Raw genomic sequence first — 16,301 nt, 5'->3', positions numbered from 1 at the left:
AATTTTCATTCTAAGTTCACGAAAAAATTAGTGGATAAACATGGGTAAGAAGAAAGGAAAGGTATCTCAAAAAATTCAAAATCCTAACCTCAAAAAAGATACTGAAATTAAAACCGATAACAATAAATCTGGTGATAAAAAAAGCACTGTATCGGAAAAAGTTACCTGTAATAATACTCAAAATGAAGATAAAAAGGTGGTGCAGGAATCTGATCAAATTTCTAATGAACCTCAAGAAGTTGAACAAAATATTGAGCCTGTAGCTGAATCCTGGGATGATATTACTGAAGTGCCTCCATTACGAAGATATGAGGTGACTCCATCATCAAGCGGTGCCACACAATATGAAAATTGGAGATCGTCTAAAGATAGACCAAAATTTAACAATGATGATTGGGAAAATAAACCAGAACTGTGCTTACGGCTAACCCAAACAGGTCTCTTGATATCGATTACGAGAATACTACATTAAAATTTTCTGAAGAATCTAAAGACTTGTTCACAGTTTCTGAAGACTACTCTCTATGTCATTGCGTTGCTGAAGACTTTACAATGGGTGCAGGTATTGCTGTACTGTTTCGTGATAAATTTGGACAAGTTGCAGAATTATTACAACAAAGACCCAAAACCGGTGGTTTTGCATACCTTAAGGATAAAAATAGGTTTATATACTATTTAGTAACAAAACAGAGAAGTACTGGTAAACCTCGTATAGAGGATCTCGAATCATCATTGACACAAATGCGGGATCACATGTTGGAAAACAATGTGACTAAATTAGCTATGCCAAAGATTGGTTGTGGCTTAGACAGACTGCAATGGCATGATGTGTCCAGATTGATACGAAAGATATTTCACAACGATTCGTTAGATATCCTAGTGTGTTCTGTGGAGCAAACTGAGCCTACCGAGCCAAATGATATTACAAGTCCACCAAAAGATACGCACGGTAATCAAACACCGTTTGTTTCCTCTATCCCAAATTGAACCGGAAACATTGCTTGTCTTCACAGTCTCAACCCAAGGCGAAACAACACCTGAAATGGAAGAATTAGATAAAAAGTTTCCTTTTATTATGGATTTTAAACGTGCAAAAAATCGCACTTTAGGAGATTATTACTTTACTGAAGTTAGAAATGAGTGGATTGTTGGGTTGTACGTTAAACAGAAACCAAAGGACTCGTTTTCATATTTCCATTTCTATAAAGCTTTGCAAAAAGTTGTGAGAGAAAAAAAGGATATTAGATTTATAGGTATGGATTCTATCGAGGATGAAAATGATGTGCTTTTAATGGATAAAATATGTACCCTGTTTAAATTTTATTTTAAAAAATATGAAATACATATTTGTAATAGCAAGGGCGTTGAAAGTACTTCTGAAAGTAAAATTTTGAAGTAGTACGATATTAGTATACTGACAATAATTGTATTATATGTTTATGAATTCTAAAACTGTATTAATAAATGGTATATTTTTATTTACTGAAGACCATGAAATAAAATTTATAATTACTTTATAATTACTTGTTTTTGTTTTTAATTTTTAACTTCCCGTAGGGCAAGTTATAGTAATCGCAAAAAAATCGAAAATGAAAATTTTTATATATCTTTACGTTTCAGAGGTTTCTGAACATTTTGGCATACCTTAGAAAAAATGGATGTATGTGTGTGTGTGTGTGTATGTGTGTGTGTGTATGTATGTATGTATGTACGTGTGTATATGTATGTGCGGATACAAATTTTCGTCGACGATTTCGGGAACACGGATCAACCGATTTGAATAATTCAAAAAACATTCGATTCGTATTGATAAGGAGACGTGCTGATTAGTTTTTGGCGAAGGCAGGTCCAGCCGTTCCGAAGGTACGGGGCAAAAAGTGCCAAAAAGGGTAACTCAGTTTTGAAGAGAACGGAGCGTCCGATTTGAATAATTCAAAAAACATTTTACTTGTATTGACAAGATGTAGAATTGATCAAATTTTCATGAAGGCAGGTCTAGCGGTTTCGGAGATCTAATGAAAAAAGTAAAAAAAAATGCCATTCGGCGGTTAAAAATGATCATTAGACATATGCACATCAAATTGTCAGATATTTTATAGAGATTTTAACAATAAGTATAATTTTTTTTTACATTTCTGTGGGTTCCGTACCAATGCTTATGCATGCAGACGGCGGCAGGGCACCTGCGAGCTTTGACATTTCGTCTCTATGCAGTTCAAGCAGTGCGATTGCTTTGAAAAAGTTCAGAATTTTCAAAATATATCAAAATGAAGAAAACATTTTTTTTTCAAAAAATTTTTTTGTTTTCAAAAAAAAAATTTTTTCTCAAAAAAATTTTTTTTTTCAAAAAAAAGTATTTTTTTGTCAAATTTATAGTTTCTCAAAAATATTATTTTTTCGAAGTAATTTTTTTTCAAAAATGTTAATCGTTTTTAAAAAAATAATAATTTTTGGTACGGGAAGTTCCAGCAATTTGCCTTAAGGCAAGATGCCCTAATTGTCTTAAAACAGAATTCCACTTACAGATAGTTTTTTTTTTTGAATTGTTGATGTATTTTAGGAACCGATTTGAATGATTCAAAAAACATTAGATTAGTTTTTGGCCAAAAAATGCCATTTTGCGGTCCAAAATAACCATTAGACATATGCACATCAAATTAGCACATATTTTATAGATATTTTAATAATAATAACAGATTTTGTTCACCTTTCTATGGGTTCCGTACCAATGTTTATTTGTTAGACTGAAACAAACCAAAACGAAATTGCTTTTAAAAAATCCTTGACAAAAAAACGTGAATCCTGGACCAATAATCCTTGTAGATAAAACAGGAACGCAAAATCAAAATCCTGGACTTAGGCAAAATCAGAACTAAAAATAAAAAATATTACGAAAGAATTAAAATCATATATCTTTCATTCCATTCCAAGAATTGCCCCATTAATTTATAAATTCTCATAACTCATCTGTAAAATACGAGTGATAAAATTTACAGCATTTATAACTCGAAAATATTTACAACAATTGATATTAATACCGATTAATAAAACGATTGTGAATTATTACTAATTGTAAGTATATTATAATAATATTTTTGACTTTTTCTACAACTTATATAATAAATCACAATTTGAAGACATTGGTTTATAATTCCATTACACATAACTAAATCAATCAAGAGTATCATATCTTATTATAATTATTTTATCTCATTTACACATAATTTACATTCTTTGGCTCAAATTGTTGATAAAAAAACTAATCGTAAAATGAAATAAAATAGTCTATGCCGAAATTTTAAGAAATAACTGGCTTGTATTATTATTATAATTAACTAAATATATTTTTAAAAACTCACTGGGTCATCGTCCTGGTTCAGTTTCTTAAATTCACTGGTTCTTCGAAAATTGGTCCATCGTTGTGCCTAGAATTCCTATTTAGCTTCCTATGTAGGCACTGTTATTTATTTCTCATCTTTCCTCCATTTATCGTAATAATAATAATAATATACTAATAAGCAAATATAATGTACAATTATAAATTTAATCGCAGACATTTATACCTTTTTGGCAGTATTGATGCTAAAACATAAGGCATAAATAATTAATTATACATATATTAATTTATGAGTGGACCTTATCTCATATTTCTAAGAATTGTTGAGAATAACCCATACATTGGTTTTTATGCGAACTAAATTGTAAATTTATATTATTTATTCATTTATAGGGTGGTCTTTAATATGGACGTTTACGAATTTCTTTGGTCCCAAGGACTCAAATGCTTCCAAATTAATTTAAAAAAAATCTCTAAATGTTTTAGCTTTAGTCTCTAAGTAAATTCTTGCGCCATCTATTTTATTTTAATACGTATTTCAATGATATATGTTAATACGTATTAAGTTAGTCGAGATCTTTTATTTGACACCCCACATGCCTATATTTGAAGTAAAACTTCTTAGCTCACATTTGGCACCGAGATGCTGAACACGATGTCAAATGTGAGCTAAGAAGTTTTACTTCAAATATAGGCATGTGGGATATCAGATGAAAGGTCTCGACGTGCACTATTCGAATATCATGGTAATGGTCACGTGACAGCAATGGGGTTCTGTATTTGATATCTAGACTTGCAAACCGAGTTGCCATAGAGCTTGAATTGTTAGATAGTATCATAGATTATTTAATTTTGTTCAAATTCTTCGAATATTTCACTTCTCTACGACAAATAGTTCAAAAGTTACAAGAGATATAATAAAAAGACGACCAGTGAGTTGCTGAACACGGGGTTAAATGTGAGCTAAGAAGTTTTACTTCAAATATAGGAATGTGGGATATCAAATGAAAGGTCTCGACGTGCATTATTTGAATATTATGGTAATGGTCACGTGACAGCAATAAGGTTCCGTATTTGATATCTAGACTTGCAAACCGAGTTGCCGTAGAGCTTAGATTGTTAGATAGTATCATAATTTATTCAATTTTGTTCAAATTCGTCGAATATTTCACTTCTCTACGACAAATAGTTCAAAAGTTACAAGATATATAACAAAAAGACGACCAGTGAGTTGCTGAACACGGTGCCAATTGTGGTCTAAAAAGTTTTACTTCAAATATAGGCATGTGGGGTATCAAATGAAAGGTCTTGACGTGCACTATTCGAATATCATAGTAATGTTCACGTGACTGCAATAAGGTTCTGTATTTTATATCTAGACTTGCAAACCGAGTTGCCGTAGAGCTTAAATTGTTAGATACTATCATAGATTATTTAATTTTGTTCAATTTCGTCGAATATTTCACTTCTCTACGACAAATAGTTCAAAAGTTACAAGATATATAACAAAAAGACAACCAGTGAGTTGCCGAACACGGTGTCAAATGTGAGCTAAGAAGTTTTACTTCAAATATAGGCATGTGTCAAATGAAAGGTCTCGATGAACTTTATACGTATTAGGATATATCATTAAAATACGTATTAAAATAAAACAGATAGCGCAAGAATTTACTTAGAGACATATGTCAATAAAGAAACTTTTAATTGAATTGCGGACTACCTAAATGTTAATATTAAGAGCTAAAACTTATAGAGATTTTTTTTTATTAATTCCAAAGCAATTGAGCCCTTGGGAGCAAAAAATTCGAGAATGTCCATATTAAAGACCGCCCTAATATATATATATATATATATATATATATATATATATATATATATATATATATATATATATATATATATATATATATATATTGAATGGTAGAGTCTTGGATTTGTGTATATTTTGTAGAGTTTCGAACAAGAATCCAAAAATAATACAAAATAAAAAAACAAGAAAAGTTTTAATAAACAATTTCTTTATTTAATTATTTGTTTACTGTCAACGTTCGGAACTAGGTACGTTCCATCTTCAGGACATCTGTCAAGAAACATGATCTTGATAAGATTTAAGCAAACAAAATGTTTAAGAATAGAAAATAGATTTTTCTTAAATAATAAATTAATTGTAACAAATAATGTACAGAATATGATAATATGATCAAAATGAAAATGATAAAAATAAATGAGTGGATTATCAGAACCGGATATTAAAAATGATAGAAATTTTTTGAAAGTTATGGAAAAAATTTTTAAGAAAGGATTAATGATAAAATTGAATTAATTTAATTCAATTCAATTTAATCAATTCAATTTAATTCAATTTAATTAATTTAATTCAATTTTATCATTAATCCTTTCTTAAAAAATTTTTCCATAACTTTCAAAAAATTTCTATCATTTTTAATATCCGGTTCTGATAATCCACTCATTTATTTTTATCATTTTCATTTTGATCATATTATCATATTTCTGTACATTATTATTTGTTACAATTAATTTATTATTTAAGAAAAATCTATTTTCTATTCTTAAACATTTTGTTTGCTTAAATCTTATCAAGATCATGTTTCTTGACAGATGTCCTGAAGATGGAACGTACCTAGTTCCGAAACGTTGACAGTAAACAAATAATTAAATAAAGAAATTGTTTATTAAAAACTTTTCTTGTTTTTTTATTTTGTATTATTTTTGGATTCTTGTTCGAAACTCTACAAAATATATATATATATATATATATATATATATATATATAAATATATATATATATATATATATATATATATATATATGAAAAAAACGATTCAACGTCTTTTTTACGAACATCAATACTGCCACAAATAATAAAATCATTTGTACTAAAAATCCTACCTAAAAACTAAACTAATATCCTTCCGGAAAATTTATACTAATGTCATTCAATATTTGAATTAACCAATTATACAATTTTACACAATAATTAATTAATTAATATATATACAATCATCTTACATTAAAAACGATAACAATTTTCATTAGAAAAGTGTGTTCTGAAACTTGCATATAAATAGGTACATATAAAAATATTCTATTCAATTACGAAAGCTATTATTTAATTATTATTACTATTATTATATCGGTTATATTAAATATAATACGAATACTATATGGATACGTCCAAAAGTTTCATCATAATTATTATTATTTATAATTATTAAGCATATTCAGATTCAGAGTCTTCTAATTCGTTTTCAGACAAAGCCCTTCTTGTACTCGATGTACTCTGTAATAATCGAAATATAAATAATAATTGATATATATATATATATATATATATATTATATATATATATTATATATATATATATATACATTTATATTATATATATATAAGTCTTCTGTACGGGTGTATGATTTGATACTTCTCCTAAACGGTTATTCGGATTTTAATAAATCTTTTTAGAGTTTGTCAAAGAAAATTTTTAAGATTCAATGAACATATATATTATAATAAATATTAATTTAAAAGGTTTATTAAGAGGATGAGACAACATGAACTAAGTGTCGTTTTGGTATTTTTTACCATTGCATTTTTAAAAGGCTTTTTGCAAAGAGCTGGCGTATCTTAGCAAAATTAATTATTTTTTCAAAACTTACATGATAGCTCCTTCCTGATGGTTCTGATCTGTATCCGGTGCCTTCTTCTTCGTACTCATCATCAGAACTCGATGAATCTGAATAGGTGTCTAAAGATCTCGGTACTTGACACATCATTTGAGCCAAATCGGTAAATGTAAACCTAATATATAAAAGATAATAATAGAGAGAAATTTCAATAAAGTGACAGGTGATTAATGGGTCAATTCTGCCGGAACATAGACGATAAGATAGCGTTGTTATGGCAACTCTATCTTATGCTTGTCCTCTTGGTAGGAAAAACTCTGAAAATGTATAACTGCTGTGCGATCAGGCGCATTTTACACATAAAACTGATAATTGAAAATGAAATTTTTTGCATTTCTCGACGTTTTGAAGGTTACTGAACATTTTACTGGCATACCTCAGAAAAAATGGATGAGTGTGTCTGTATATATATGTGTGTGTGTGTTTTGTATGTCCGCATTTTTTCGTCCACGTTTTCGGGCGCATGGATCAACCGATTTGGATGGTTTAAAAAATATTCGATTTCTATTGATAGGGAGATGTGCTGATTAGTTTTTGGCAAAAGCAGGTCCAGCCGTTTCGGAGATACGGAGCAAAGAGTGCAGAAAATACAAATCCAGTTTTTGAGAGAACGGAGTGTCGAATTTGAATGATCCAAAAAACATTCGATTTGTAATGATTGGAAGAAGAGGTGATTAGTTTTTGGCAAAGACTGGTCCCGCCATTTCGAAGATATAGAGCTAAATGAGCAAAAAATGGCAGTTTTTGAGAACTTTCTGCTTGTATTGACAAAACAATTGCTTTTGAGGATAAAAAATTATTACATCTTTTTTTTATTTTCCATAAAATATTTTTAACTTCCCGTAAATACGTACTTATTTTTAACTTCCCGAAAATACGTACTATTGAGTTTTATTAATATTAAATTTTTTATGCTATTTTAAAATGTTCTAACTTAGAAAAATCTGAACTTTGATGAATTTTTAACTTTCCGTAGGGTAAGTTATAGTAATCGCAAAAAACGAAAATGAAAATTTTTATATGTCTTCACGTTTCAAAGGTTTCTGAATATTTTGGCATAACTTAGAAAAAATGGATGTATGTGTGTGTGTGTTTGAATGTGTGTATGCGTGTGTGTATACTCGTTGACGATTTCGAGAACACAGAGGAAGCGATTTGAATAATTCAAAAAACATTCGATTCGTATTGATAAGGAGAAAAAAATGCCATCTGGTGGTCAAAAATAATCATTAGACATATGCGCATCAAATTATCAGATATTTTATAGAGATTTTAACAATAAGTTAATAATAAATAAATTTTGTTTACATTCCTATGGGTTCCGTACTATCGAAGCGCGTATAAGTGAAAACGTCGCACAGAATTATTTGCAAGTGCGTTTAGACTGTGACTATACGCACTTTTTCAATTTTGTGTAAATTAGACAACTATTTTTTTGAAATTGAATTCGAAATAAAATGACGATTGTTAATGTTCTGGATATAAATTGATTTATGTTTTACATTTGATTACTCAGATATTACAATAAGATAGCAAATATAATGAAAGTTACAGTATTTGTAATAATATATTTAAAAACTTTGAAAATTTCTTGAATATTTCATTACGGTACGGGAAGTTCCAGCAATTTGCCTTAAGGCAAGATGCCATACACGACTAGTTTATTTCTACTTACTCGGGTTGCGTTGGTTCAGCAGTCCTATTATTACTAGCAGCTCCACTCCTAAATTTCGGCAAGGCTCCACTTTTGCGTTGATCTTCAAAATAAGCCTTTCCATACCTGTATCCGACATCCTTGATTTCATCGAATGATCCAAATTGTAAAGTCTTGTAACGATCTATCGGAGGCCTTAGGTATTCACAGTAGTCACTAGCTTTCACCTCCTAAAGGAAAAAATAAGACAAAATTTATATCTGTACATTTTCATGTGTCTTTTCCTCTATTACCTCTAATTGGCGCACGCACGAAACGTAAGCCAATCTGGACTGTATGTCGGGAAGATTGGGAACCTTAACGGGTTCCGTGAAGGGGTTCCATCGTTTCCACAAAAGCCACCAGCCTGATAAGTTGTCACCATAATCGGTCAAGTCGGTGTCGTCTTGAGAACCGACATCGATGGCTAAAATGCTGTGAGCTCCTTGAGCTCTCATCACATCAGCTAAAGGGTAAAAGATTGTTGTAAATAAAAATAATAAATAAGTTAATAAATAATTAAATGCATAAGTTAAGACTTTTAGGAGCGCAATCACTATTTTGGGAATTGTGTGTATGTATGTACTATATTATATAACTGATTGTAATTTTTTGAACCTAAACACAAATCTGTGAACTGATCACAAACCAACAGATTTTTATTTAAATTATTCCCTAATGCCTTGCAATGTTGCCAAGGATATCAGGTTACCCCAAAAGTGTTTTTCGCAGGTGACCAATTTCAAAACTGGTTTACATTTCGATTTCCAAGTTGTACTACTTCCTAAAAAGACAGTTAAAGCTGGTTGCAATATGCCGCAACCAATATTGGAAGTTATTAGCGCTTTGATGCAGATCAATCCAAAATCCCTAGAAAGTGATTAATGGAACTGAGTTGTTATATGGTTGGATAGATGATTCTAGCTGTTTTATTTAGGTCTATCCTTCAAATTTAGTATTGATGACATTCTAGGTAACTCAAGGTAGTCTAATAATTTATTTGATTATACTTTTTCCTTGGTAACTTCACCTTTTCTCCAGAATCACATTTTAAATCTTTCCATTTCATCTATTAACTTTATTTCCTGCAAATAACGTTTTGAAACTTTTTTACCTTTGGATCCTTAAAATTTGGATCTTTTTTTTTTTGAAGATTGGTGAAAGGAAATTCATTGGCAAGCTTCATCAAAACTCCCAATTATAATTTCTTGTCAATACTACAGTCACCAAAATCTGCCAATCTTCAATAGTATATCCCAATAGTGTGTAGAGTAGTGCAAAATTTGTTAGTGTGTTTTTTTTTAGTTGTGTCTAATATTTTATTTGCAGGTATTTCTTCGTTAGTACCTTTACCTTTTCTCCAGAATTAAATATTTCTATTGCATCTTTTGCATAATTTTTGCGAACAACGTTTTCGAGCACTTTTACCTTTGGATCCATAAGAAATTCTTTTTTTCTGAATATTGGTTGAAAAAAACAAATCAACATCTTCGTTAAGTCATACCATACCATACCATATCAATATTGCAGTTACCAAAAGCTGCCAATATTCAAAATTAAATCCCAATTTTCGGAAATTTTATGGATTGCTATATGGCTTAGGGTTGATATTGTTAGTTTCCCAAAATGATTCGTGGGCCCAAATTTTTTGTCCAACTCTTATTTTTCTAAGCAAATGTTCTGGAAAAATAATAGATCGTTAAGTTTATAGTGAAGAAAAAAACCTGCATTCCTTTATCACTGTAATTTATTTCTGTATCCAAAAATACTTGTTCCACTTATTTGCCTTCCAAAAAAGAAAATACTAACGAGCAAAGTGAAATCTGGGCTTGAAAAATTTAAATAAAAAAAGAACTGATGAGCAAACTAAATTTAGACTAAAGTACAAATAAACGAATGCACTGACGAGCAAGCTGAATATGAATTTAGAAAAACAAAAAGGGACTCTACTGACGAGCAAAGTAAATATCGAAATGGAATATATAAAAGGACTCCATTGACGAGCAAATTTAAAAATCAATTAGAAAACCAAAAAAAGGGACTGCAATGACGAGCAAGGTAAAAATCTACCAGAAAGTTACTTATAAAACTGACCAAGGTATTAAAATTAAAATACAGAATAAACCTGTGAACAGGCAACGTTCTTCAGTACTGCAATTTATTTTTGAACGCAAAAATTCTCGCTCCACTTATTTTTTTAAAATGTCTTCCGTTGTCTTAATTGGTTTTGGATTCCTCGGTCATATTAGTTGGAAAGACCAAAATTAACCAGATTTGTGTATGGAACAAATAATAGTCCTGCCTCTGCCATAATTTATTTTGGCAAGAGTCTTTCTGGTCACGTTGAATTGAGAGATCAAAATCATCTGATATAGTCATAGAAAATATAATATTTCTGGTGATCAATGCCTCAATTGGTTAAGGACGTCCTGGTCAATTGGAAAGGCCAAAGTCATCTGATTCATACATGAAAAATATAATATTTTGAGTACATCACTGCCTTAATCGGTTGAAGAATTCTTGGTTAATTGCAGAGACCAAAGTTTCATATTTGAACATGGTACGTATAATTTTTTTGGCTTCCTGGTTAACTGGAAGGACCAAAGTTACCAGATTTAAACTTGGAAAGTATAATGATTTTAGTACGTCACTGCCCTAATCGGTTAAGGACTGCCTGGTCAACTAGAAAGACCAAAGTTACCATGTTTGATTTAAAAAAATGTTTTAAGTTCGTCAGTGGCTTAATCTGTTCTGAACTTCCTGGTCTTACTAATTAAAGTGTCCAAAAGTACCTGATTTAAAAATATTTCGGCAGAAAAAGTTGCTCTCCCTTGAGTAATAAAAAGTTTGTGTGTACAGAAATTTCAAAATTAAACAACTATCATATTTTGTACTCGATTATGATGATCACTGTGAGCTGATAATACTAAAGCGATGTTTGAGTCTATTAAGGTCCAATTATATATACAGGATGTCCCAGAACTCAACGTCAAGCCGAAACAAAGATGTCAAAAATTGGAAAAAAAATAATCCATGCACTTTGGTCAAACTGTGACAATATTTCAGTTATTATGATCAATTTTTATTACTTTCGTTCATTTAAACTTTGAAGCCGTGATCGTAAACTAGTGGCAAAGGCAAATGCAATTGTTTTGTCAATACAAGCAAAAAGTTCTTTGAATAATTTAATTCGGACGCTTAGTTCACTCAAAAAACTGCAATTTTTTGCACATTTAGCTCTGTATCTTCGAAATGGCGGGACCTGCCTTTGCCAAAAACTAATCACCTCTTCTCCCAATCGTTACTGAATGAATGTTTTTCAGATCATTCAAATCCGATACTCCGTTCTCTCAAAAACTCGATTTGTATTTTCTGTACTTTTTGCTCCGTATCTTCGTAACGGCTGGACCTGCCTTTGCCAAAAACTAATCAGCACATCTCCCTATCAATAGGGATCGAATGTTTTTTGAACCATTCAAATCGGTTGATCCGTGTGCCCAAAAAATTGTCTCCATACATATATACACACACATACACACACACACACACACATCTATTTTTTCTGAGTTATGCCAAAATGTTCAGAAACCTTCAAAACGTCGAGAATGCAAAAATTTTCATTTTCGATTTTCGGCCCAATACTATAACTACCCTACGGGAAGTTAAAAATAATTTATCCCATGGAAGTTAAAAGCTTTTAAGTACAATATAAGGCTTTGGTCAAAATGTGATCATTTTTCACTTATTATGGTCAATTTGTATCATTTGTGTTCATTTAAACTTTGGAATTGTAAACGTAAACAACATTCATATCACCCCATAAGAAATTCTGGGATACCCTGTATATATACTGGCAGCCCTTTTAATTTTAACAGCCCCACGGCTGAGGTGTAACCCTGCGAATTGCTGGCTGGTGTTTTATTATAACCCTTTCAACTCTGTTATTACCTCGTTTACCCGACGAACTCCGTTTTGCCACCAGATGGTTTCGTGAGAAAGATGAAGAAATTTTTTGTTTGTTTTATATTTGAAAAGGAAAAATTTGATTTTATTACACAACAGTAGTGAATTTATTTCGATTACAAAAATAAAGTGTTTTTCAGTTGAATTTCTCTAAGTAAATGAAAGTGAATCCGCAAATTATCCGTTTCATTGAAGTGCTCTTTGGTAAACCACATTTTTTGTTTTTTGGTCTGATGTTAACACAAACAAAGCGGATGGTTTACCAACTCGTGAACAGGCAACGTATAACCGGCCATGTGAAAAACAATGATTTTCTAAATAATCTATTTGAAATTTATCACGCAAACACAAAGCGATTGGCCTTGCGACTTGTTATTGCGAACGCAAGGCGAACTGAAAATTACAATCGTTTGAAGTCAAACGGAAGACAAGTCGGAATCATTGGTATGTCACCAAATCGCCAGCAATTTTTGATTGAATGGTGAAATTCAGTGCGTGTACATCATTATTCTTTGCGGCAAGAATTGCTCGTTGACTTAACCAAGCATAATTCTGATAATTCTCACTATTGTCATTACTCGAATTTTTAATTACGGTGCGTAAAGTTCCAGCAATTTGCATTGAAGCACGATGCACCACTAATATTCTTAGCCATAAACCTTGCGGAGCCCGAGACCTTTCCAAAGAATGCAAAATTGTCGAAATCGGTTTGTGCGTTCTGGACTTAAATCGTCAGGAAGGAAAACCCAACTTATTTTTATATATATGTAGATAATTCTAATAATTTCTCGTTACCTGGTACATTGTTCACATAGCACCCATCGACCAACAAATGTCCATCCTGAGGGTCGCACATTGGCGGAAAGACGCCCGCAACTGTCATACTGGCGCGAACGTAACGCCAAACGATTCCTGATGGCACCAGGAATGAAATAGTGATAGAAATTTATCAGGACACAAAGTAATTTTTCGAAAAAAATTGCAAATTGAAGTTTTGAGTTGTTGCCGAGCTTAACCAACGCAAAAAAAATCTATTAAACGACGGGCGAAGGAGAGAGTCTGATGTATTAAACCGATAATTTACCCAAGTTATGGGAAACAAAAATTGTTATCCTGAGAAAGGCAGTACTTCTATACTATCTAAACCGTAAAAGATACGAAAAAACTTTGTTTGTACGAAAGATGCAGAATAAAATTACGAATAAAATGATATATAAATCGTTAAGAGTGTTCATATAACTTTATCAAGATCTTCTAATATTTCTTCGCTAAGAACAAAATTTCAAGTCAGTTATCCCTGTGGCAAAATACACACGTGCAAGATAAAGGGGCACAACTAGTGTAACCGCCTAAAAAAAGGCGATTTTTGGGATTTATATAAAAAAAAAACTACTTTATCATTTCAAAATTTTAAGAATAAATATATTCTTGTTTATTAGAATATATTACATGTTTTAAGAATACATAGTAAAATTTTTGAAGAAAAAAATTGAATATTTTTTAAGTTATCATCGATCTCCAACGGCGCGACAAAAAAAAGGCCCTTCACTGCTGCAGCGATTCCGGCCTTCTACGTGGATGAAATTTAAAAAAAATTCTCGTTAAACTAGATAATATTGTCTGTAAAATGACCTACGATAAAGAAAAAAAATCAAAATGACGGCGTTTTTTAAAAAAAACTCGAATTTTACCCAAAATTTTGGTCGTTTTTGGACTGCCAAAAATCGATTTTTGATCCGATCAAAAAATCGATAGTTCATTTTACGGAGAACTATATATAGAACATGTAAAAAAATTCCATAGTGATCGGTTCATTTGTTTTTGAGTAATCGCTGCAGCAAATTCGGAAAATGCTGTTTCGAGAAAAACGCGGTTGAAAATAAAATGATCGTCATACTATATACTATATATATACTCTTTAAATGGCTGTGTCTCAAAAACTAGTTAAGATATCGATTTAAAATTTTGGTATATTATTTTTAAAGGTATAACCTATCGAAATATGGAAAAATTGAAAATTCGATTTTTTGAAAATTTCACACTAGTTGTGCCCCTTATAAAGACAAACTCCGAAAATATAACCTACTATAATCAATGATGATAGAAAATAGTCACGAGCAGTTATTTTTAAAGACGAAATATTAAATTTATTTCAACTATTTGTAATTCGAATCTTAATTTTGTATCGTCCACCTTTATTACGTAAATTTTGAAAATTTTAAATAAAAATAATTATTAAAATTTCAAATGCGCTTGATATCATTATTATCGAAAATAGTTTCACAAAATTTCATTCAACTATGATGTAATATCAAAAACATATCCAATTTTCTCAATTTTCTCACGAAAACGTAAATGTTACTTATTCGTGTAAAAAATCTAAATCACGTTAGTTTTACGTAACTGCCACGTGCAACGTCAGTTCAACGAAATATCAACGTTTTTAAGGGAGTATTCTAGTGTAGAGCGATGAATTTTAGGTCATTTTTAAAGTGTCGTAAAAGAAAGCATTGGATGTTTTTACTATCCATTTTTTACCACTTGTTTATTAATATTATTAAAATACAATACAAAAATTAAAAAATAAAAAAGGTGAAAATTGTAAAAACTGGCAGCTGATGAAGTGGGGGGTCTGAAAAAATTGGTTAGTTTCAGTCTTGGCATGATTTCAGCCCTCCTAGCCATCGGAAAAGCAAAAAATAAAAAGTTTATTAATGTACAATGATGTCGCAATCGCTCGAACTCGCGATGAGTAGAATTTTTTTTTTTTACAAATTGGCGACTGTTTGAAAAAAAGTGTCTTTTTTACTGTTTTTTGAGTTTCTCGAATTTTTTAAATATAGTAAAAATTGGAATTTGGGGATGATGCTAGTTCGGGCTACAGATAGGTCTATAAACAAGACTCTCTGAACATTTCATGTGAATCGGTCGATTAAAACTCGAGAAATCGTGTCAACAGTACTGAAAAAGTCTGTTCTGAGAAAAACGCATTTAAAGTTTTGCGTGAAGCCAAACCAGTATGGAGACCGAGTCAGTAAAATGGCTATATCTCCGAAAATATTTCAAATTTTCAAAAACCTTCTCGTACCCATATTCTTAGATAGTTAAACTTTGAAAATATGAAATAGAAAAAAATCGACTTTTTTGAATTTCTACACTAGAATACCCCCTTAATAGTCACAGACTCTCCCTTACCTGGACTAAAAACCGTAAAACAAATTCTGACACGTATTTTATTATCCGACAATCGACTAAAAAAAAGTTAGTACTAAACATGCAGGACAAGAAAAAAATTATGAAAATCCAGTGCGCCAGAGAAATGTGTCCATGAAATTTTTACCGACTGCAAAGTGTAGAGAAAAACCAGCACCAAAATAGAAATAAAATGAATAATAAATATGAGAGACACTTACCTGCTAATAACAATAATAATATTAAATTTGATCTTAAATTAATAAATAAATACGAACATTTATTTCTGGCTAACTTCTAGATAGTACATACATATATAATAATGAGTGTGTGTGTCAATAGTGAGTTGCGCTCGCAAAAAATCGTTAACTTATTAAAATAATATTAATATTAATATAGAAATCATTAAAATAAG

The 16,301-nt window shown here is 30.8% G+C and overlaps 2 protein-coding genes across 3 annotated transcripts in view; one reads left to right on the top strand and one right to left on the bottom strand.

Moving 5' to 3' along the window:
• The first annotated feature begins 40 nt into the window (after nucleotides 1-40).
• On the top strand, nucleotides 41-1,024 carry LOC113377746. Its single transcript, XM_026618159.1, has 2 exons — nucleotides 41-360; nucleotides 411-1,024. The coding sequence occupies exons 1-2, from the start codon at nucleotides 41-43 to the stop codon at nucleotides 985-987; spliced, it is 897 nt and encodes a 298-aa protein (XP_026473944.1). The 3' UTR covers nucleotides 988-1,024.
• Nucleotides 1,025-6,487: 5,463 nt separating this feature from the next.
• The window catches only part of LOC113370980 (neuropathy target esterase sws), a 64,876-nt gene continuing 55,062 nt past the window's right edge, over nucleotides 6,488-16,301 (bottom strand). The window contains exons 25-29 of one of the 2 annotated variants that reach the window (XM_026611650.1): nucleotides 13,490-13,606; nucleotides 8,986-9,197; nucleotides 8,714-8,922; nucleotides 7,012-7,153; nucleotides 6,488-6,638 (exon numbers count right to left, since the gene is read on the bottom strand). In XM_026611650.1, coding sequence (XP_026467435.1) covers nucleotides 6,570-6,638; nucleotides 7,012-7,153; nucleotides 8,714-8,922; nucleotides 8,986-9,197; nucleotides 13,490-13,606 — 749 coding nt within the window. In that variant the 3' untranslated portion in view covers nucleotides 6,488-6,569. The remainder of the gene's footprint in view (nucleotides 6,639-7,011; nucleotides 7,154-8,713; nucleotides 8,923-8,985; nucleotides 9,198-13,489; nucleotides 13,607-16,301) is intronic. The other variant, XM_026611645.1, reaches the window with a different exon arrangement.

The sequence above is a fragment of the Ctenocephalides felis genome, unplaced genomic scaffold, assembly GCF_003426905.1.
Source record: "Ctenocephalides felis isolate EL2017-DRISC unplaced genomic scaffold, ASM342690v1 CF-g0.4_SCAFFOLD_00845, whole genome shotgun sequence".
Classification (NCBI taxonomy): domain Eukaryota; kingdom Metazoa; phylum Arthropoda; class Insecta; order Siphonaptera; family Pulicidae; genus Ctenocephalides; species Ctenocephalides felis.
Note: the sequence above shows the minus strand (reverse complement) of the source record. Positions and strands in the feature narration are given on the sequence as shown.

Coding starts and splice junctions, on each gene's coding strand:
- LOC113377746 (XM_026618159.1), top strand. CDS start 41: ATGGGTAAGAAGAAAGGAAAGGTATCTCAAAAAATTCAAAATCCTAAC. Junction 361..410: donor CAATATGAAAATTGGAGATC/GTCTAAAGATAG, acceptor AAAATAAACCAG/AACTGTGCTTACGGCTAACC.